Source organism: Acartia tonsa, chromosome 13, assembly GCF_053477335.1.
Source record: "Acartia tonsa isolate MP-2025a chromosome 13, ASM5347733v1, whole genome shotgun sequence".
Classification (NCBI taxonomy): domain Eukaryota; kingdom Metazoa; phylum Arthropoda; class Copepoda; order Calanoida; family Acartiidae; genus Acartia; species Acartia tonsa.
The window spans coordinates 34,002,357-34,027,761 of NC_137272.1; the positions used below are offsets into that span (position 1 = coordinate 34,002,357).

Consider the following 25,405-nt stretch of genomic DNA (forward strand, 5'->3'; position numbering starts at 1 on the left):
CATGGGAAAATAAGGGGGGGGGAGCATTCGACAAGGGTTAAGATGGCCGATAAAATTATGTACATCCCCAATGATAATATAAAAAAATATGCCCCTTATGTTGATTGCAATAAGGGCTTGAAACACTTGAACATTCAACTTAATGAACCAAAAAATCTAAATTAGATTAAAGTCCCATAAGTAGTTAAGCCAAAGAATAAGAAAACATTATCATAAAACTTAGTGTAATAAACAAATTGAAGAAAGATCACCAAGATCCTTCTTCTCATTTTGGACTCAATCTCTATTTCACTAATAGATTAACATACTAAAAATAACACTTTAGAAAATTCGATCAAGGTTTTAAAAATCCTTTCCAGATATTTTTCTAACACAAGGAAAAGTATTTTCATAATTAGCGCAGCAATAATAAACTATACATACTTTCTTGAAAATAGGATAGTAGAGTATTAAACAGTAAAATTTCAGGCAAATAGATTATAAAAGGGTAAAAAATCAGTTAAATATATATTTTCTTAACCTTCATTTGAAAATAATTTGATTTCTACTTAATTTCATAAAAAAAACCAATATTTTTGTTCGTATAGCTAATAGCATTATTGTTGCGACAAAATTATTGGATTTTGACAGCTTAATGGAACCTAGTAATAGTGTCTAACTTTTTATCTTTGTGACGTAACAAAAATTGAAGGATGAGAGGGAAGGTGGGAAAGGAAACCCCTAAAAAAGAGATGGATTTTTGTTACGTCACAAAGATAAAAAGTTAAGACACTATTACTAGGTTCTCTTAACCCTTAACGGTCGGGGGGGGGGGGGGGGCGTTGAACGCCCCCCCCCCATCCGGTTTTTCTATCTCATTTTGTGTGTGTGAAAGATAAAGAGCCCAAACTGCTTGACTTTTTAAGTATGGGTATGACACATAACTGAGAGTTGAAATTTTTTGAATATCTCCATCCTGGCGGGCACAGGATGCCAGCAAACCTGGCAGGGTCATCCAGGTAAAGAGCAAAAATATTTTTTTTGACTAAAACAAAGCATTTTATCATACCAAATTACTAAAAAATCCTCTAGCAGTACATCCTTATATGAAATACAGGTGTTCAAGTCACTTTCAGGTTCCAGGTATGATCCTGCAGGTCCTGATCCTCCAGGTCTCCAGAAATCTTTAAAAGGCTCCTGTGGCCGCAATTTTTTACTTAGAGACTTCAAATTTTAAACTTAAGCTTTTCTGACATGTCTACAAAATGTATTAAAATTTCATGAAGATCCGCCGCCGTTTTCCCGCCGACCGCCGTGGCAGCTGCCAAGTACAGCTGCAGCCGCTGAAATTTATATTTTGATATTTCTAATGTAAAATTTACATAAAGATAAACATTTTCTGGAAAAAAAATTTTCTACTAGCTTCAAAAATAAGAAAAATACAGCCGTTTGAAATTTTTATGTAAAAAAAGACCTAAAAACAAAGGTTGTTAAATAAAAGGGTGAAGGAAGCGAAAATTGACTTAGACCTATAAAAGGTCGGAAATTCTTTATCAAACAGGGGACTTGCACAAAAAAATTTAGCCCTCTAGCTCTAATAGGAACTGAGATAATAAGGGGGGGCGTTGAACGCCCCCTCCCCCCCCCCCCGACCGATTAAGGTGCGGCTAGGGGCCCGACTGTAAAGGGTTAATGTCTTAAAGCAAGCTGTGATTGTCAACAACAAAGAAATTATTTTAATGTAAACTAGAAAAAAATAGATTGATATCTTCCTAATATTTAGCTTAATGACAAAAAAGGCTAAATCCATCCCAAGAAATCTTTTATATTAAACTCTAAGGTTCCCCTTTTTCCGAATTAAAACGACTTTAAAATTTAAAGTAGTAGATGGTAGAGTTTAAAAAAATATTTAGTGAAAATTCCATAAAATCATTCGAGCAAATACTACCATCTCTTAGCAAGACGTACAGTGATTTATAAATTGGACAAAATTTATGAAACAGGGATGAGGGGGGACAATGGGCTGTTTATTACACTAGTCCCCAAAGTTTTATAATAACGTTTTCTTATTCGTTGGCCTAGCAACTTTGGGGACTTTTATTGAATTTGATTAATAATTAATTAAATTGAGTGTTCAAACATTTCAACCACTAATTTTAATCTAAATAAGTGGTAATTTTGTGTATAATTATTGGGAAAGTGCATCAATTAAAAGGCCATTGGCGAATCCCTACAGACTATAAAACTATTTTTGCACAATTTTTATCCTGTGGTACCAAAGTGACTAGAGTGGCTAGGCTTGAGTGACTTATTTGATGATAAGGTAACAACAATCCAGTTCAGATATTTAAATTTTATACATAGCATAATTAAAGGGGTAGTAGTCTGTTCTTTAAGATCTTCTACACAGCTAGAAACTAAAGTAAAGCAACTCTTTTTTTGATAAATTAACAATCTAATAGTTCAGATATTTCAATTTTATATACAAATCTTAGAATGTAAGGGGTAGTAGGTTTGTCTATCTGTATGTTCTTTACGATCTCCTAAATGGCTAGAAACAAAAGTAAAGCAACTCTTTTTTGATAAATTAACAGTTAAAGGGGTAGTAAGTTTGTCTGTCTGTCTGTTCTTTAAGATCTTCTAAATGGCTAGAAACTAAGATAAATTAACAATATAATAGATCAGATATTTTAATTTTATTTACAAATCTTAGAATTTAAGGGGCAGTAGTCTGTTCTTTAAGATCTTCTACACGGCTAGAAACTAAAGTAAAGCAACTCTTTTGGTGATAAATTAATAATCTAATAGTTCAGATTATTAAATTTTATAACCACATCTTAAAATAAAAGGGGAAGTAAGTTTATCTGTCTGTCTGTTCTTTAAGACCTCCTAAATGGCTAGAAGCTATAGTAAAGCAACTCTAGTAGTTACGGTATTCAAATTTTATATACACATCTTATAATTAAAGGGGTAGTCAGTTTGTCTGTATGTCTGTTCATTAAGACCTTTTAAACGGCTAGAAGCTAAGGTAAAGCAACTCTTTTGTTGATAAATTAACAATATAATAGTTTAGATATTTAGTTTTTATATCCAGATATTTTAAGGTACTTTAAAAAGGTCTGTCATTTAAGATCTCCCTAATGGCCATAATCTGAGGATATTAATTAATGATTTTCAAAGCATATGTCACAAATTATGTAAATGCTGTCTTATTAAACCATTAGCTCCTTCCTATTAGGCTAACTTACAAAACAACAGCTAACCTAATATTAGCAAAACAACATATAATGGCCAAATAAAACCCAACTAGAAAACCTGATTAGGGGTCAGAGACCACGATAATTGTTGGTTTTAAAAAAATAAAGCTACTGTGAAATACGACGAAACCCGCTACTTTGTTTTCTTTCCATGATCCAAGATTAATTTTATTTGGGGGGAAGTGTTTTTTTTCTAGGGATGATTTCTCTTTGGAGGGTGGATATACACTTCCATGCAAAATAACAAACCCTTCCATATCCTATAAGAAGGTTTCCTATAAATGAGAGTCTTTTTTATTTCTTTTAACTTTTCATGAGTTTAAATCATTGATAATTTAATAATTATATAGGATTTAGAATGTAAATTTAAACTGAAATTTAACAGTTATTGTCAATAAAGCAATGTTTATATTTTTTTAAACAATAAGTAAATACCGCCTGCAACAAGCAATGCAACCACACTCAATTTCAAAAACTTCCTGATTTTATTCAAAATTGTGGATATGCATTCTGAAAATTGATAATTGTGAAATAGAGTATTTTCTTGAGGGATATATTGTCTTTTGAATATTGGGTCAATCATATTTGATATAAATTTCCTCTTTTTACTATTTATGCTTGATAGTTTGGTTAGGTTAAATGCAGAGCTCCGAAAGTTTCATGGTACTTCCCCTCTGAGAGCCTATTGATTTTAAGAGGTTGGGGTTGGGGGAGGTCCTAACCATGCGAGGCCTATACCTGCGGCTTCTTTACCCTGCGGGTTTGCCTATTTCCAAGTGTAACCTAACCTAAAATGGATGCTGGACGTATTGGTGCAAAAAATGGGGACAAATTTCAAATTGTTTTGGCGTGTGACGTCATACCCCCATCTCTTTTCTAGGGGGTTTCTTTCCTCCTTCCCTTTTCTTTCCCCTCACTTGTGACGTAAATAAACAGCCCCGTCAAATCAATTTAAAAATTGTCCCCTATTTTTTGCACCAATACGTACAGCATCCTAAAATGAATAAACAAACAAACGAAATGCTAACCCTCTCATTTTTCAATTTATTTCAAAAATAAATGGAATGGGGAGGGGGGGGTGCCGTGAACAACTGGCACTTTGTTTAAAATCACCATAAATTTTTTATCAGAATACATAACCCTGACTGATTTTAATTTTTTTCACAAAATTCATATTGTGGCTTGTAGTTATGGATGTGTTTATTCAAAACTAAAAAAATAATTATTAGAAAAATAGTAAAAAATAGTAATCACTGACAAAACTAGAAGCATACTTCAAATAATGTGTGTTAACACTTTGGGTGCTTTCCCTTAAAGTGTCTAGCGACCACATAACCCCCCCTTACATTATAAATAATATCTAAAAGGGAAGGGGGGTATTTTATTAAACACCAACACCTGCGGGGAGCCCTGACTTTACGGGGCTACTTTCTACCCAATATAACCTATCCTACCATAACCTAAGATAAAACCACGAAAAAATACCTACCCCTTGTTTTATTTCAATTTATTTCAAAATAAGGGAGGGAGGTGGGAGGGGGGGGGGTTAAATTAGTTCCAAGGATGTATTTATTGACATTATTTATACTATTTTTGGCAGTATTTTGACGACACTTTTTTGTCGTTGAAATGAAAAAAAAATTTGGCTGCATCTGCCAACTATTATGTTCATAAAATTGTGTGGTTATTAAAAATCAGGGAGACAGTCATCTAATATAATTTTTAAACTTTGGGTACCAGTGGAATTGTCATTCCTATTACCCTTGCCTCCCTGGGGTAACAGTCACCTAGCCACAGAAATTATGTTAGGTACGTGATGACCATTGTGAGCTTAGGCCTACAGTATGTGAAAATCAATTAAAAGTAAAAACTTTAAGAAAAACTATTGGTTTTATAAACCGTGTTTTTTATAGCCCTGTCTAAAACCCAGAAGGGCCCACTTAACATTATTTAACCTAACCTAACCACCATAAAATATACATATTGTCTTGAATTTAAATTGAATTTTTAAGAATATTTGTCTCTTTTTCTGATAAAAATATCATTTGTACTCTTTCAATGTTGATTTTTAATGTTCAATTTTGAAATGAAAAATAATCATTTTTTGTACTAATTTAGAATATGTAATTACATTTCATAGTTTATAAAGTTTTCAGTATACATATGTATATGAAGCAGCTTATAGTGCCTAATTAAAGTTATAATTGAATTTATACAATACAAATGACCAATGATAGGCCGGTATACATTTTATCATTGGTAAATATAAATTGTACACTAGCCTTTCATTGGTCATTTGTATTGTATGACGTCATTTTTAATTAGGCACAAAAGCTGCTTCATATATATTTATGTATTTAAACCAGTGCAGTGGCGTGTACAGCGATTTAGCAGGGGGACGACAAAAGGGCTTGTTGACCCCTTCCCAACCGCATGCCACTCTTAAACACAGTTGTCCACGGATAGGAAAATAAAAAAAATTTGGTTTAATTCCTGTTTTATTGGCCCAAGGTTGCAGCAACAAACAAGTTAGGTTATTTACCTGTAAAGAGTGAGGTAGAATTGTGTCGGGGGTCGTAGGGCGCGTAACCCTTCCCGCTGAACTGTTTCACAAGCTCATACCCACTTCCATTGTTCGTGTAGTGCCTAGAATAATATTAGGATGAGTTCATATTAAGGGATATGACAATGAACGATAAAATGGTTTACGTCCCCAATCATGATAAACAAAAATACCCCTTCTGTAGATCAAAATTATTAAACACTACAAGTTTATAAGTTAGAACTAACCAATCAAATTTTAATATCTATAAAACCCAAGGTTTTAAACTAACAAATAAGATTTTAAAAGTTTGGATACCAGTGTAATTTTCACTCCAATGTCCACTAAATCCTAGATCATTGTGTAATTTCTTAGATTTTTATCGGTTCAGTGGTTGGCGAGAACTTATAGGACAAACAGAAAAACCTGACAACTTTATTTTATAGAGATAAATAAAATCAAATAATATAATTATTAATTTCTTTTTATGTTTTAACATCCTGCAATTTTTCCACTTTGAAGGCTTAAACAAAGAAAACATTTTTGCAGATTTCTATCTATTTTTAAAGTTTTTCTTTTTTCTAAAAGAAAAGTATTTTTTTTGTCACAAAGAAGTTGTATGTATGTATTCAATTGTGTTATTGTATGTATGTTATTTTCTATTTTGTTTTGGGGTAGGTAAAAGTAAAACCCAACAATGAAAAAAAACAGGCTCATAATAGTTAATCTTATGATTGTACATTTTTATATTCGTAGAAAGCTGGATATGATACGATGCTAGACATAGTTTTTTCGTATGGATGAGAACCGGTTCCTATCCTCCGGATTCGAATAAATACGAGAAATAAATTGTCTTTTCGTTGGGAGAAGGGAACTCCCATCACTAGGGACAGAGTCACTTGAGCCAATCATGAGAGACTTACAGTCGGACAGACAAATTTACTTAGGAAGTAGCTTCACTACTGAAAAATAGGTGCTCTCAAAAAAAATGCTTGTCAATAAATATACCCCCCCCCCCTTTCTCCTATTTCTAAAAAAAATATAAAGGGAGGGTGGGGAGGGGGCTAGTTTTATATCTAAGTACCTAAGATTAAAACAAAAATCCCCCTTTCTTTATCACCAATCTACTTTTAAAAATCAGGTGGAGGGGGGGGGGGGGGGTATTTTTGCTCAACAAGGCCTTTTGAGGGATGAGACCAAAAAATCCTTGAAAAATCAGCGCCACACCCTGACACTTGAAAAAAGAAATTCTAATCTTCTCAACAATTTGCCAGCTATCCTCAGGGTGCAAGGGAGGTGGATTGTTAAAAAAATTATTCATGGCTGACATACTAACTGTTAATTTGTCTCCTTTTTACATGTTGTAGATAACTTTCTGTCTGTCTGTTTGTCTGTCTGTTTATCTGTCTATTTGTCTGTCTGTTTGTCTGTCTGTTTGTCTGTCTGTTTATCTGTCTATTTGTCTGTCTGTCTATTTATCTGGCTTTTTCTCTAAATAAACAAGACAATGAAAAGCTTCATATAGATCCCAAAAGGTTTACCACTTCTACCCCCCCTAAGATAAATCACCCCTTGAAAAAAATATAGGCTTATGGATCACCCCTAACCCCCCCCCCCCCCCAATCCTTCGACTCTAGGGCGTTTTTATTCGCAACTTATAGCAATCCCACTCAATCCCTGCAATAGCGTCATAAATTTGATGTACTAACAGGAATTTGATTAAATCAAGCAAGTTCATGGACATATGTTGATTTTAGAAATTCTTTCATCTTTGTTGCTGTTTTTTTTTGGAGGGGGTGGGCGAATGATAATAAATAAATAATCCAGAGAAAGAAGGGGACAATGTGCTTTTTATTACACTAGTCCCCAAAGTTTTATGATAACGTTTTCTTATTTGTTGGCTTAACAACTTTGGGGAATTTTGATTAGTTGGATCTTTCAGTTAAATGTTCAAACAATTCAACCAGTCATTCCTTCTACAGAATGAAGGGGTAATTATGTGTATCATCATTGGGGATGTGCACCAATTAGTCGACCATTGTCTTATTCTTTAGATCCCTGGAAACCCAAATGTCGGAGTGGACAAACGTCGGAGTGGAAACTTGACGTAACATTACCTATTCTAAACTATCTTATAGGTTTCTAAATTCCTCACCCCTGCGGGGGGCTTATTTTCATATTCATATCTTAACCTAACCTAACCCGAATAGAAATTCTTAATTATATTTATATTCTAACACTCCTGCGTTTGTCTACTCCGACGTTTGGGACTCCTGACCGATTTATTTATCCTCAATTAGCATATCCCAGTATAAGTTAAACATTATGAAATATCAATAGATATATAATTCGTGGATATTGTGAAAGATCCTCACATACCCTTATAAAATATTTCTCCTAGCGGGCTAATATAACAATACCCTCCTTCCTCACCGCCTTGTTACTTTACCCCATTTCCTGTCCTGACCGTGGAGGAACGTAATGACCAATATCTGAGGACTAGCAACCTAAAAAATCCCCCAATCACAATATCCATGTTTTCTATATCCATTGAAATATCAAAACAAAGAGACATAATGATTCGCTTGTTAATTCCAACTTTTTTTGTTGGGATTTACACTTTCAACAAGTGTGGATCTATCCAAAGTTTTGAAAACAATTCGATTCATTGTGATTTCTCTTGGGAGGGTGTTGGTACCCTCCCCTAAAATAGTTATAAACCTTTTCATGACCTATGAGAAGCTACCCTGTTAAGGAGAACCCGATCGGTTCAGTGGTTAGCGGTACAGACACACAGACAAACAGAAAGACATCCTGTTACTTTAGTATAAGGATACAACCCTCTCTAACCGCATTTGTTTACCAGCTACAAAAGGCAGAATTGTAAAAAAATCCATTGTCTTTTCTCTTCATTATAAGTGGCTCTAACATTTCTTTCAACCAATCAAAATAATCAGTAGGACGACAAAATAATAGTTATTTCTCGCATCGTATAATAAACGGCTTTCCTGGGATATAGAATGTACAATTATGAGATTAAAACTAGTTTTTTTAGCCCCGAGATGCCAAAGCTACCGGCTAATAAAACTGGTTTTAATCTTATGATTGTATATTTTTATATTCGGAGAAAGCTGGATATAATACGATGCTAGACATAGTTTTTTCGTATGGATGAGAACCGGTTCCTATCCACCGGATTCAAATGAATACGATAAATTAGTTTCTAGTAATACATGAAAAAAAGTACTTTTTCGGTTGTTAAGCCAGATAGTTTTTTTTTCAGATAAAATATTCCTTCCCTTACTCAGAAAATTTTACATAAATCTATCAATAAAAGAACTTAATGTACCAAAAATGTTTAAAGTTTAGCAAAAATGATTTATAGGAACTTGTATAAAAACTAAAGCGAATCTTTTTAGATAGAGATAAAGATTTTTTTGCAAAGCCACTCTAGAAGTCTGTTTGTTTGTGTTTTCATAAACATGGTTTAAGCTTAGATATTCTACGAATTGTCATTGGGGAGGAGGGGGGGGTGGAGGGAGGCTATCCTACACTTTTAGATTCACTCGGAAAAGTGTTTTGGGGGGATTTTTCTTTTCCTATATAGAGAGGGAGTTATATAATTGTACTTTTTAACAGATAAAAAAAAACTATTTTTTTATTTCTGTCTTCAAAGGAGTGTATTCACTTCCGTACAATTAATACAAACTGCATTTTATTATGTCAATTCAAACTGCCCCTTTTCTCCAGGATCACAGGGATAAGCAAATGGTTGATACATTCCTTTTGCAGTTCAAAATTAGCGGTTAAAACACTAGACATAATGAAACAACCAATCAAAATTCACTAGGAACCCGAAAGCCAACGAATAAGAAAACGTTATCATAAAACTTTGGGGACTAGTAAAATAACTAGCTCATTGTCTCCTCTCCCTCTGGACACTATGCAGATTTAATACTATTATGCGGATTTGATTGCACTCCGTCCGCGGATAGTTTTCAATGAATTTGTTGGTTTCTGCTTCATCAAATTTTAACTTGTATACACACAGCCAAGGATTGTTGTACGTCAGGCAGGTGAAATAGGGAGAGGGATGGGACATTGGACAATTAATAACACTGGTACCCAAAGTTTATAACCATGTTTTCTCATTTGTTATCCTAAATAAGTTAGGTACTTTTGCTAGACCATGTTGGTCGGTTGAAAAAGTTAGCAATAACCAAACTTTTTGACCAATAATTTTGATAGGGTATAATCATCAATATTATTGATGTTTTAGTAAGCAATCCTTGGTTATTGTGCGGCCTTAAAGATTGCAACATTTATAGCCACACTCAGGAATATAGGGATAGGACAATGGCAGGTAAACTAATCTTCATCCCATTCTTACCCAAATGTTTGAAGCATCAAAAAATATGAAATATTGGGGAAAATCAAAAGCTTTTAATAATTCATAAACAAAATAAGGTCATACCGGCCTGCCATTGGTCAATTAAAATGTATACTGGCCTACAATTGGTAATTTAGTCTGTGTATTGGCCTATCATTGGTCAATTAAAATGCATACTGGCCTTTCCTCGGTAATTTAGTCATCGTTGGTCATTTGTATTGTATGACGTCAGTTTTTTAAAGGCACTATAATAAAGGCTTCGAAAAAATTATTCATCGTCAACTGTCTTATCACTAAATCCCTGAAAGGTATCAGTTTCAGTCCAGCTTTAGAATTCAGGGATTGAACCAGGGAGGGAGGGGATATTTGGGACTATTTATTACACTAGTCCCAAATATGGTATAAAATTTTTTTTATATTTGTTGGCTTAACAACTTTGGGAACTTTTATTGAAGTTTGATTGGTTGGTTCTTTAATTTTTCAACCACTAATTATTATGATACAGATTCAGTAATTTATGCATTATAATTGGGGATGTACATCAATTTATTGCCCACTGTCTTATCCCTTTAGATCACTAAGTTTCAGTCCAGCTTTGTAATTTCATGGATTGGACAATGGACAATAAATCAATATTTCCCCCAAAGTTTTATATGTGACATTCTGTCCATTGTTACTAATAATTATTAGAAAGTAAAGTGTTGTAAATTAATTTAATAGCCATTGTCTTTCCCTCCTTGAAAACAAAGTTACCGTTTTTTTGTAGCGAAGCTACTCTATGGTCGCAAGATTATAAAGGTTAAACCCAGGGATCTCAAGGGATAAGACAATGGCTGATAAATTGAAGTTCATCCCCATTGATGGTACACAAAATATACCTTATGTAGATTATACCCCTTGGCAGAAACGTTTGTACACTCAACGTAATGAATCAACCAATCCAAATTCTCTAAAGCCCACAAAGTTGTTAAGCCAACGAATAAGAATAAAATATTATAAAACTTTAAGGACTATACACTAGTAAAACAGCCTATTGTCCTATTCTCTCTCTGACTTTAAGGGAAAAGATAATGGGTGTTGAATTGATTGCTAACATAAGTTGTGATGCACAAATTAAAACTATTGTTAGAAAAGTTTGGACACTGATATATCATTGAACCCAATAAAAACCATCATTAACAAAACCTTGGGGACCAAATAAATGTGCAGTATCCATAGAGGATAAGACAATAGAAGATAAATAAATTTTCCTATTACTAAAAATATAAAAACTGATGAATGGAAAAAATGCATGACATAAAACTTTCTTTTAATTAATTTCGCATTTTTACATAATTTTTTTGGTTAGAAATATAATAGTTCTTTTTAAGCTTTTAAATTTTCACAATTTTGAAAGTAAAGTTTTATGACTAGCTAAATTAAAATTTAGTGTATTATCAAAATTGATATATTTTTTCATATTTCCCCTATTCCTGTTAATTTTACATCAATTTAGAAAAAAGGAACACTATCTTACATAGAAGCTGAGATATTACCTTCACAATGGGCTATAAGAATTTGTATGACTATCTTACATAATAGCTGAGATATTACCTGCACAATGGGCTATAAGAATTTGTATGACTATCTTACATAGAAGCTGAGATATTACCTGCACAATGGGCTATAAGAATTTGTTTGACTATCTTACATAATAGCTGAGATATTACCTGCACAATGGGCTATAAGAATTTGTATGACTATCTTACATAATAGCTGAGATATTACCTGCACAATGGGCTATAAGAATTTGTATGACTATCTTACATAGAAGCTGAGATATTACCTGCACAATGGACTATAAGAATTTGTATGACTATCTTACATAGAAGCTGAGATATTACCTGCACAATGGGCTATAAGAATTTGTATGACTATCTTACATAGAAGCTGAGATATTACCTGCACAATGTGCTATAAGAATTTGTATGACTATCTTACATAACAGCTGAGATATTACCTGCATAATGGGCTATAAGAATTTGTATGACTATCTTACATAGAAGCTGAGATATTACCTGCACAATGGGCTATAAGAATTTGTATGACTATCTTACATAGAAGCTGAGATATTACCTGCACAATGGGCTATAAGAATTTGTATGACTATCTTACATAGTAGCTGAGATATTACCTGTACAACGGGCTATACGAATTTGCATGACTACCTTACATAACAACTGAGATATTACCTGCACAATGGGCTATAAGAATTTGTATGACTATCTTACATAGAAGCTGAGATATTACCTGCACAATGGGCTATAAGAATTTGTATGACTATCTTACATAACAGCTGAGATATTACCTGCACAATGGGCTATAAGAATTTGTACCACAAACCAGGATGGTGCGGGAATCTACTTTGGCAAGCACTCTGAAAAAAGAATATTTTAATTTTCAATCTTTATAGTTATACTTTTTATATTTGTTTAATCAAGTAACTCTAGTAAACTCAAGTAAATCTGTTTATTGATCAATCTATCTATCTCTCACGTATCTTTCTTTTTCTAGATCTCTCTATCTATCTATCTATTTTTTCCCTTTATTCTATCAATCTATTTATCTTTCACTTATATTTCTATATATCTTTCTATTTATCTTTACATCCATCTACTTATCTATCTATAAATCTATCTATCTATCTTTTTTTCTAAAGGTTGTATCCTAACTATTTTTTTACAAAAAAATGTTAAAAGATCTTAAAACAAAACAAAAGCACCTAAAATACGCCCAAAGAAATGTCCTGTGGATCAGGAATTTAAGAATAGGGTTATACTATTCTATAAAGTAATAAGCTTTTTTTCTCTGTAACGAAGGATCTCACTAACCGCTGAACCGATTTAGTCCTCATTTTCTAGGAATCTTCCAAAATGTTCCAGGATGGTTGTAGGCTATTTTATTTTCGGATTTATGTCTTGGGATGGTTTTCAACCTTTTTTTGCCATTTACTAGCTCTTGATTTACAGAGCCCCTAGATGCTAGGGGCGAACCCAGTAGTTGAGGAGAAATAAATTTTTTTGCTTATTCCTAACTCTGTCAGAAAATAACCCCTGATTGTATAAACTTTGTCCAAAGGTTCTAACCCAGCAAGGCTATAGGTTGCGCCTATTTAAGGCCTATGGTATTCCCTCTAATCTGTTCTTACTATTTTTGTTCTGACATAGCATCAGTAAGTACACAGTTTCATATGCCAAACAAACAACGCTTTCTTATTCGTTGGCGTACCAACTTTGGAGACTTTAATTTTGATTGGTTGATTAATAAAATTGATTTTTGAAACGTTTCAACCACTAATTCTAATCTACAGATGGGGTAGTTATGTGTATCATCATTGAGGATGTACATCCATTTATCGGCCGTTGTCTTATCCCTTTAGATCCCTGTCCATGAATCCATGGTAAAACTTTGAACCTGACCTTGATCGAGGAATCACAATTCTATATATCTATACAAATTTTAAACAATAGCAGAGAATAACAGGGAAAAAGGGATGATACCAAGAAAGATGATTTATATCCATCCCTCAGTGATTTTAGCGTAATTGCTGAGGAAATGTTAGTCCAGCTGTGTCAAAACAAATGAATTTTTAAAAAATCAAACTACTCCTAAGTCAATAATGGAAAATAGGGGGAATACCTTGCTCTATAAACAGGCACAACGTATTAAATTTAATAAAACAGTTGTTTTACGTTGCTTTATCGTTTAGGCACTCAAGGAACTTCGAAAGAATTATTATTTTATCGTCCATAGACCTATCCTTTATCCCTGATTGAGACAGACTAAGATTTTATGGGGCCTATTGGACAGATATGTAAAATGTGAAGAAAAAAAACTATTATGCCCTAACTTTTTTTATCAGTTAGTACTTTTGTTATATTTTCAGTACAAAAGTGAAGCAGCTTATAGTGCCTAATAAGAAATGACGTTATACAGAACAAATGACCAATGAAAGGCCAGTACACATTTCACCATTGCAGGTCAACTGCAATGTATACTGGCTCATCATTGGTAATTTCTTCTATTTTTTCTATTGGCATAAAAGTTTGAAGAAAATAGTATTTGTCAAAGTGCTATATCTCAATTTTTCTTTTGAATATTTGTCGCTATCACTTTAAAACCCAAAAATCAGACTTTTTAGTAGTAGATAAAAAGATAGATAGATAGATTTATTATACCTATAAAACTGATGTGTTGTTATTATATCTACAAAAGTAAAAATTTCAATATCCTTTTATATAAAGTAGTGCAGATTTTCTATCTTAAACTTAAGACTTATGGTTTTAGGCTATTTTTCCAATATTCAGATTACTAGCCTATATACGTAGAAGAAATGTCAATTATGACCAATATTCAATTAATTTTTTGCCATTGGAATTGTACAGAGAGAGGGAGAGAGAGAGAGAGAGAGAGAGGGGGGACAATGGTCGTCCCCAAAGTTTTATCTTATTTCTTATTCGTTGACTTTACAACTTTTGAGACTTTATTGAATTTTGATTGGTTGTTTCATTACGTTGAGTGTTTAAACGTTTCAAACACTAAGTTTAATCTACACAAGGGGTAATTTTGTGTATCATCAACCATTTTCTTATCCCATTAGATCCCTACGTCAACACCATGATTCTATGTTTAACACGGGTTTGTTGATCTATCTATTTGTTTAACCTTATTTTTACAATTGGTTTTAAAATCTATTGTTAGGGGTCAACTGAATTTGAGTTGCCGATTGTGTACATAGTTTCTTCGGTGTTTTTTTTTATTTTTTTTGGAAGTTTGAAGCTTTTGCAGCTAGTAATAAATATTGAGATAGGATGAGGAAGCACCGAGGAAACTGTGTACACAATCAGCCACTCAATTTCAGCTGACCATTGTTAGGACCAATATACAGGGTGCTTTAGGGGATAGGACAACAAAAGAAAATCAATACACTCCTAAATTATGATAAACAAACTAAACCCTTGTGTAAATTTAAAATATTGGCGGAAAAATTTTAAATAAACCAACCAATCAAAATTCCCAAAGTTTTGAGCAAATAAACAAGATAACGCTTAGAAGAAAACTTTGGTTACTAGTGTAATTTACAGTGCAATGTCACCTCCCTGCCAATATCAAAGGAAAGGCAAATACAAGTAGCTTGAACAAGGATAGTTTATGTCCATAGGTAGCGCAGCAATAACAAAATAAAACCATCGTTTATGAGATTAAAAGAGAACCCTGTCTATCGATATAAGCAATTTCAAGGGTTTATGTCGACTATAAGTGTGGTCATCGCTGACATATTGTCAACCTGCCATTAATTAACTATTACTTTTTAAAAAACTTATGTCGACTCAGGGAAAAGGGAATGTGATTCTGACAAACAATTGTAAAGGAAAATTTCCTCACAACCCCCTCCCTTTTTTCTCACATTCTTACCCACTCCCCTTCAGTTACATAAAACAAGTTATGCGCCAACTTTACCCCTCCAAATATTAAATTTTGCGGCAATTTCAATTGGAATAAATTTGCTGAATATCAGCCCCTGATGTCGACTGTATAGCTTCAATTGACACATTGCGACATATCGACAGTGTAACGACATTTTAATTACACTTTTTTTGTGATTTAGTATGAATATAATAATTTTTTGACAGTGTAAAAAAAAATAACAGAACTTAACATATAAGAAACTTTTAAGTCAACAATGGAGAAAAGTCCATTACAATGGGATATAACGAGTGAAATCAAGAATCTAGCTCTTAGCAGTAATTATTAAAGGTACCTGAACCTAAGTCTATAAGATTCAAAGTTTCGCAAAGATTAATTCTTTTTTTTGCAGAAAATTAGCCAACTCATTTTTAAACATTAGAAAAAGTTTTTTGTACTAAAAGTTGGCGAAACAAAAACTGGTTCAAAAAGTACCTAAAAAATGGCATACAATTTAAATGACCAACGATAGGCCAGTATACATTTTACCATTGGTTAATCACAATGTATACTTGCCTATCATTGGTCATTTGTGTTAAATGACTTCATTCTTTTATCAGCTGCTTCAGGGAAGTTATAAATTTAAAGTCAAATATCCTTAAATTAAAAGGGAATGTAAGAAAAATGCGCGCTTCGCGTATCCCCATATAATAACAAAAAAAAGGATTTGAAAGGAAGACTTATTTGAAGTTTATTTCATAACTGTTAAGTAAAAAAATCTAAGCAGATGAGGTCTTTTTATTCGCCTGGCATTTGCGACATGGATTTAATTTCCTTTTTAGGCACTTTAACCAGGATAGAATGGGGTTATTTTATAAAACTTGTTTTGCCTCTCATGTTAAGTAGTAAGGTTTTTTTTGTCTGCAGCTTAAGATCTCGGAATTAAGCTAGTCTGTTGGGGTTGTACTATTCAGGGAAGATTCGTAAAATAATTTTGAGTGGTTTTAGGCTATTTTCTTTAACTACCCTACGTTTCCCTAGGGGCTAGGGGCGAAGTAAGTATCTTATATTTTAAAGTGGATGAATGTATGTGTGTTTGTTCAGTAAGATCCAATAAATGTTGGTAATTGTCAATAAATCTTTAATTTAAATGAAAATACCCTAACCTACCCTATATTAACCTAAAAGGACTTTTTTCTAATGTTGCAAGGGCGAAAAAATGGCTATTATTGTGAAATATATACTTCCCTTCTTAATTAAATTGCTACTGCATAATTAGTATATGTCCGTATGTTCCTTTGTATGATTTTAAAGTTAGATAGTCCAGTGAAAAAAAAAAAAGACTAACTTTGGCTATAGTTTTTAAACATCCATATATAATTAGTAAGATTTTTCAACTCTAAATCCCAGCTGGCTAAAATATCAATCCACCCCCAGTTACCCCATCACACTACTGGATGAATGAACTGACCAAGTAAAGAGGTCCATATTAGCAACCAATATTGATGAAAAATTTTCCCCTGTCAATATATTTACGCATTCTTAAACCATTTTTCAAGTGGTGTCATGTAATTTTTTTTCTCCAATGTTTAGTTAAGTTGATACGCTATTATTTTCTAAACATATGCGCGAATTTCGCCAACATGAAAGCAAATTTGCTCTTGTTACAAGTGACAAAGGAGTTGTATAAAATTGGGTTAGCCATCGTTGCCGCACATAGGCATATCTGCAAATTATTTTATTATTCAATGCAGGGATCTTAGGGGATAAGACAATGGTAAATGGATTGATGTACATCTCCAATGATTATAAAAAAAGATTATCAATTCTGTAGATGAAAATCACTGGTTTAAAAGTTTGGACACTGCTAGTTTACACAAACCAATCAACATTTAGTAGACGTATCCAGCGTTTTTAATCATATTTTCAAAATTTTGGTAAAATAATTTGGGGGAGATGTTAAATCAAAGCATTTCTATCAAATACATGAGCGGAAGTGAAAGCCCACCTTTTTTTTAAATTGTACGGAAATGAGTTGAATAATATGTAAAGCACTTTAAACCCAGGAACAAAAGGGATAAGACAATGGCCGATAAATTGATGTACAACCCCAAATTATGATACACAAAATTATCCCTTATGTAGAGTAAAATTAGTGGTTGAAACGTTTGGACACTTAACTTAATGAATGTTAAATTGTGCCTTTGATAGTGGGAAACTGATTGGAAAACAAATTAATTCAACTACCATTGTCCTATCCAACCCCTGGTGAATGGTATAAAAAAAGAAAAATAAAGTAAATATAAAATGGTGTAAAAAAGGGCGATTTAGGGTATTTTAGGGAACATTAAGAGTAATGCTAGATCACGAACTTTTAATGTCAAGGGAAAAAATAGAGGGAGGGATATTTCAACTTTATATTTTTAAAACTATTTTAATGGTCAAAACCCAGAGATCTCAAAGGATAAGACAAAGAACGTTAAGTGTATATACATTCCCAATGATGATAAACAAAATTAACCCTATAGGAGATTAAAATCATTACTTGAAAGGTTAAGACAATGCTTGTTTGACTGACGAAGCACAGTTTCATAAAAGTACCAAAAGTTTTTTATCCATCAAGGTTATAAAACTTTGGGTACCAAAGGATTTAAATATGTAATTATATATTCCTGTATCTAAATGACAATAAAATGTTTCAAATATCTATTACTTTTAGGCACGTTTTTGTAGGCGTTTTTTAACAAGCAAAATAATGGGTCTTTTAATTATAACCAAATTTATACAATTTTAAGGTAAATCTTTATCCTGCGATATGCGACAATTTATAGTTATAGTCTCATAAATAATGCAAATGAAATAACAAATATTATGCCCTTACGTAAGAAGATCTGTAAAATGTTTCAACCAATGAAATGTCTTGAATTTACCTTAAAATATTCTCCTATTGGCTGTTATAGGCAGTATGCCTCTAGAGTATCTAAATTGCCAGGTCATTAAAAAATAAGTAAAATTTCGCATTTCATGGATTTTGTCTTACTTGTTTTCAATAAAAATCCTTAATACTTCCTCATAATTTTGTTATATATAAATAGACTATTAAACTTCAGAGGGGACATTGGGCTGTTTATTACACTAGTCCCCAAAGTATTATAATAACCTGTTCTTATTCGTTGGCTTGACAATTTTTAGGAACTTTTATTGAATTATTGATTGCTTGGATTATAAGGTTGATTGTCCAAATGGTTCAAACACTAATTGTAATCTGCAAAAGGGTAATTCTGTACAATATTATTTGAAATATTATTGGCAACAAAAATGAATGTTTCTTATTGTACGTTTTAAGGCTGTAAAGGAGTTTTTTTTATAAATTTAATTTAAAAATGGTTAAACATTGCCTTTAAAGGATTTTGTCATACTTGTTATTAATAAAAATCCTAAAATCTTCCTATTAATATTAATAGAATATCAAACTCCCATAAATATTGGAACGAAGGATTCCGCCGTTTACGAGACCTTACTGGACAGACAGACACATCTATTTTAGTATACATCAGTGTAAGTCTATCCAAGTCTTTTTTTATTGTTACAAGTGACATGGCATTTCTATTATTTATATGATGGCAAAAATCTCTCAAATGGCAACATACACTATTTCGTCAGTTGATCGTTGATAACACCCCTTTTAATGGTAAACTAAGCGGCTTATTCGTTGTCGCGCTTTACAGCTCTAGGTACCCTAATTATATTTTGATTGGTTGGTTCATTTAGTTTAGTGTACAAACGTCTCAAACATTACTTTTAATCTACAGAATGGGTAATTTTGTGAATCATCATTGGGGATGTACATCAATTTATCCCTTTAGATCCCTGAAAGTTAGGGCTTTATTCAGTACTAGCGGCTACGACCCTAGAAGCCTCTAGGGGCACTTAAGGTAGGAGGGGGAAAAGTCAACCTCATCCCATTCTAAATTTGAGTTTCAAAACAGTAAAAAAATATTTTTGGGGGTGAGGGGGATGAAGACATCCTCCCCAAAAATAGTTTAAAACCTTCCCAGGACCTATAAAAGCATCACTCTAAAGGAGAACAAAATCGGTTAAGCGGTTAGCGAGATCCTCCGGGACAAACAAAAAACGCTTACTACTTTATATAATAGGATATTAGAGAGGGAATGGAAAATCGTTGTAAAAAGTGTGTCACTGGTCATATAAGTGATCTAACCCACAATTGTTATCTAGCTGCTATCACAGATAGTGACACTTTTTCTGCTAAATCAACAGTAGTACATGGTAGACTAAGATTAAAAGCACTCATTAGTAAATCCTTATTATAAAATAACAGGATACTTCTCTGTCTGTTTGTACCGAAGGATCTCGTTAAACGCTGAACCGATATGATTCTCCTTTACAGGGTAGCTTCTTATAGGTCATAAGAAGGTTTATAACTATATTGGGATACAGGGATAAGACAATTAAGGATAAATTTATCATTTTTACCATAATTATTTTTTTTCGTATTCATTCGAATCCGGTGTATAGGAACTGGTTCTCATCCATACGAAAGAACTATATCCGTGGAAAGCCGTTTATAATACGATGCGAGAAATAACTATTAAAATTATTCCTTGGATTTTTTACCCCAATAGAAAAAAGTCGGGTGGGGGGAAGGTTGTAATTTCCCCACAATTTATTTTATTATTTGTTTATTAGAATTTTTTTCCAATACTGTTTTATATGAAAAAGAACACCGCAAAATGACGTGTCTACAAAACAGATTATAAAAAATTTAACTTTTTCTTTTCCCCTAATGTTTACATTCATTCAAAACATAGTTTTACATATAAAAATCAATCAGTATGGAGAGAAAAAAAAACTATGTAAAACTTCAAGTAAAATTTAGCTTTATTTAAAAATCTACGAAAATGTAGAAACATTCTATACAATAGTTTATAACGTTAGTTGACCAAAAAATTATCCTTTATTTAAATGCTAATGATCGTTTCTTTAGTAGCGCAGCTACACTTTGGTATGTGTGTCCGTCTGTCGGCAGTAGTAGGTAGAAAAAATGGTCTGTGTTGCTGCTTAGAGACAGAGGAGAAAATGGGCTGTTAATTACACTGGTCCCCAAAGTTCTATATTAACGTATTCTTATTCGTTGGCTTTACAACTTTGGGGATTTTTAAAGAATTTTGATTGGTTTCTTCATTTAGTTGAGTGTCCAAAAGATTCAACCATTAATTGTAATCTACAGAAAGGTTAATTTTGTGCGTCATCATTGGGAATGTACTTCAATTTATCGGCCATTGTCTTATCCCTTTAGATCCCTGCCTAATGTCCAAATGTCTACAAGGACACACGGACAAACGAACGTTATCAAATATGCATTATTATATTCAGGTATAGCTTTATATTAATCGACAATCATCTCTTTTTACCGTTATTCATCAGTGGGTGTGCAACCACTTCCCCATATTATCACATTTCAATTGTGTTTAAAATTCGCAAAAGGACAGTATGTGCAGTGTTTCTCAAAAAATACCTACTGAGTTCTGATAATCTCCCCCCCGCCCCCCTTCTTACCACTTTAAATGGATTTAAAATCAGGAATGTAGGTTAGCTTTAACCATGTGCCTAACCCTGCAGATTAACCAATTACTCAATATAACCTAACCAAATCTAAATGAAAAACAAACAAAAAGCTACTACCCCCTTTATTTTCAATTGTTTCAAAAAATAATGGAGATTTATCAGATTTATAAGATTTTATCAGATTTATCTACATTTTTTGGAAGCACAGTATGTGCTCTTTTAATAAAATTCTGTTTAATGATTTGATCATTTGCGGAAGTAGAAGGCACACCCCATCTGTATAGAGGAAGAAAATAGAAATGAAAAATTGGGCATCGCAAAAACTTAGGTACTATTGTTGAAAAAGAAAGGGATAAGATAAAAAGCGGAGAACCAAAGCAATAAATTGATTTAAAACTCTATTAAATATAAACAATATTAACCCTTTTGCTTTAAGTATATTGGCGGAAAAGTTTGGACCCTGTAGGTATCCAAAAACTAAACAAGCCAAATGTCCCCTCCTACCAAAGATTTAAGAACAATATTTTTCAAGTATTGGTAGTTATTTCATGGTGATTGTTCAATAAACTATAAAATAGATTCAGCTTAGAAAATAATCGTCAAAAAAGTTCAGTATGATTATTTTTATTGCCAATACCTCATCCCTAACTATTCAATACCCTATTCAAGCTATATCCCTTTTAAGCCATCTTTTTAATTAATTTGTCATTAAAAAACAATAAATTTTTTTTCTCTTTGGATTAAACTATTCTGCAAATTAATTGTAGAGAACGCAGAAAGAGACTTTTAATGATTCTAACCCCCAAATTTTATCATCTAGCTTCTATCTTTGATAGCTTAAAAAATTTTGGGGAGTAAAGGTACCTAGAGGACATACGATTTCCAGGGATCTAATGAGACAATGGTTGATAAATTATTGTAGATCTCCAATAATTATACATTAAAATACCCCCTCTGTAGATTACAATGAATGGTTGAAACGTTTGGACAATTAACTTAATAAACCAACCAATAAAGAATTATTAAAGTTCCCACAGTTGTTAAGCTAATTAATAAGAAAACGTTATTATAAAACTTTGGGAACTGGTTTATTAAACAGCCCATTGTCCCCTCCCTGCCTGGCAGATTTCTCTTGGGGGATTATGTGTTTCCTTGTCTTATTACTGAGTAAAACAAGACAAAAAAAAAGATATAAATAGTTACAAAAAAGAAACATTAACACGTAATGCAGTGAAAAAAATGTTTATAAAAAGAACGGGTAAGAAGTGACTCAAGAATAGGTGTTAAAAAGAGGTCCAAACGACATCTAAAGAAAATGAACAAATGAGTTTGACAAAAAAGGTGAAAATCCTTCTATCTCATTTTTTTACAAGGGGATAAAGATATTAACAAAAAGTTCGTTCTTTTCGTTAGCTCAAAAACTTTAGGCAAATTTTGATTTGTTGATTCCAAAATAATAGAGTCCAAACTTTTTAACCAATTATTGAGTCTACAGAAGTGGTAATTTTGTGATCAATCATTGGGAATATATGTCAATTTGTTGGCCATTGTCTTATCCCTTTAGATCTCAATTTTTTCCATTCTTATATCATAATTCTTATTCCTATCTGTAATCTGAATGTAAACAAACAGAGAAGAAAGTTAGACAAGGACCTGTCAACTTTTTATCATATATTTTATTTAAGGATTGGACTACAGTAAAAAAATAAATAGGGATAAGATAATGGCCGATGATTTGATGTACATTCCCAATCATGACACAATAAATTACCCCTTTTGTAGATTAAAATTAGGAGTTTAAATTTTTGAAGACTTGACAGATAGGAAAACGTAATTAAAAACTTTGGGGACTAGTGTAATAAACAGCCCATTGTCCTCCCTCTGAATTGTTATTGTATTGACGTACAGCCTATAATCATAGAACGTCTTCGCTTAGACTTAATGGTCCATAGTATTCAGGAAGGGTTAGGACAATGGCACATACATTAATCTACAACACATTTAGAAACCAAGTATTTACTACTAAAGGCAGAATTTCATAGTCAGAAAAAAAGAATAATTTATATTTCATTTTCTTATCCCTATATACCTGATAATTATTACTACATATATTCAGGGAGGGAGTGGACAATAGGCTGTTTATTACACTAGTCCCCAAAGTTTTATGTTAATGTTTTCAATTCGTTGGCTTACAACATCGGTAACCTTTTTGAATTGTGATTGGTTGGTAAATTAGTTTGTGTGTCCAAACTTTTCAACCACTTACTTTATTCTACAGTAGGGGTAATTTTGTGTATCATCATTAGGGATGTACATTAATTTATCGGCCATTGTCTTATCCCCGATAATTATTACTAGATATATGCATCGAAAGAATGGCTTAGAATTGCTATTACGCATCATAAAGATAATTTCAAATATTTTTTAAAAACTCTATCTATCTATTGTATGAAATTTATACCAGTCATCTATTTATCAAAACACTTCTATTAACATTTTGTATTTTTATCTCCTTGTTTATATACATCTTGCATGTAAATTAAAATCATCGGTTGAAAAGTTCAAAATTCAATAAAATTACCCAATTTTCAAACATAAAACTTTGGGCACCATTATAATTTACAGTCCAATGTCCCCTCCCTTTCCGATTTAAATAGAAAAATAGATTTTATTTTCTGAAGTTCAAACATTATTTTAAGAAAATTTAAAATCATTTGAATACATATAATTAAAAAAATAATTATCTTTTTATTCCTAAAATATAATAACTAATTTTACTTTAAAAATGTAAAGTAGCTACAAGAAACAAATTTTGAAAAATCATTATTTGGTTATGTCTATAGTAAAACAATGATGATAACATCTATAAAAGCGTTGCTTTGGAGGTTAAAGTTTAATCTTTGAATATTTATATGTGTCTTAAGAAATCAAAGGAAAAAGTGTTATTGGGTCCTTCAAGGTTCAGTATTGGGAGAAAAAATATATTTGTTCTAAATTGGTATTCTTAACTTTTGCAACGGCCAACCCAAAGTAACAAACCATGCATAACATTATGTAAAAATGTGAAATGATATTATTTTTGCCAAAAATGGATGGAATATATCAATATTTTCTACTGAAAGACGTACATACACAAGCAGATTATAGAGTAGCTGCGCTAAGAAAAGATAAACAGCTCAATTTTTGTGAAAGTTAAAGAAAGATGACTTTTAATATTTTTGGGTGTAAATATGCTAGTAAAACATAATTTTTTGTGTTTTCATATTTATCTATCTATCTATGTATCTATATATATTTACATATATCCAACTATCTATCCATTTGACTATTCATATATTTATTATTTATCTGTATGTATGTATGTCTTTCTATCAGTTATTCTGTCTATCTTTCAGTTTGTGTGCATCTCTGTGTGCATGTTTGTAAGTCTGTTTATGTGTCTTTCTACTAAATATTTTCTGCTATGTCTGTCTGTCTGTCTGTCTGTCCGTCTGTCTGTCTGTATGTCAGTCTGTCTATATGTCTGTCTGTCTGTCTGGCAGTCTGTAACGCACCTGATATAGTTCTGGCACTCGTCCTCACTCTTCCCCTTCATGTAGCACAGCTCCCTGTCTGTATATCTGTTTGTCTATATGTCTGTCTTTCAGTCTGTCTGTAACGCAACTGATATAGTTCTGACATTCGTCCTCACTCTTCCCCTTCATGTAGCACAACTCCCTGTCTGTCTGTCTTTCTGTATTTATGTCTGTCTGTCTGTCAGTCTGGCAGTCTGTAACTCACCTGATATAGTTCTCTGTATGTCTGTCAGTCTGGCAGTCTATAACTCACCTAATATAGTTCTGGCACTCGTCCTCACTCTTCCCCTTCATGTAGCACAGCTCCCTGTCCTCAGGAGTACTCTCCCAGTAGATTCTCTGAAAATAGATTTAAAATTAGTAAAAAATAGATAGATAGATATATTAGGAGAGGAGTGTAAGGAGGGAGAGATAGATAGATAGAGAGAGAGAGACAGAGAGAGAGAGACAGAGAGAGAGAGACAGAGAGAGACAGAGAGAGAGACAGAGAGAGACAGAGAGAGAGAGAGAGAGAGAGAGAGAAGAAGAAGAGAGAGAAGGAGGAATAAAAAGACATAAAGAGACTAATAATTAACATCTAATATTTTTAAAAACCAAACATTACGAAATAAGAAAATAGGTTTTTATT

General features: G+C 32.6%; 1 protein-coding gene across 2 annotated transcripts in view; it reads right to left on the reverse strand.

The window, feature by feature from the left end:
- Positions 1–25,405, reverse strand: part of LOC145334954 (semaphorin-1A-like) — a 197,579-nt gene that overhangs the window by 113,193 nt on the left and 58,981 nt on the right. Inside the window, exons 3-5 of one of the 2 annotated variants that reach the window (XM_080180594.1) lie at positions 25,031–25,116; positions 12,516–12,584; positions 5,779–5,882 (exon numbers count right to left, since the gene is read on the reverse strand). In XM_080180594.1, the coding sequence (XP_080036720.1) occupies positions 5,779–5,882; positions 12,516–12,584; positions 25,031–25,116 (259 nt within the window). Of the gene's footprint in view, positions 1–5,778; positions 5,883–12,515; positions 12,585–24,756; positions 24,810–25,030; positions 25,117–25,405 lie in introns of those variants that run through there. The other variant, XM_080180595.1, reaches the window with a different exon arrangement.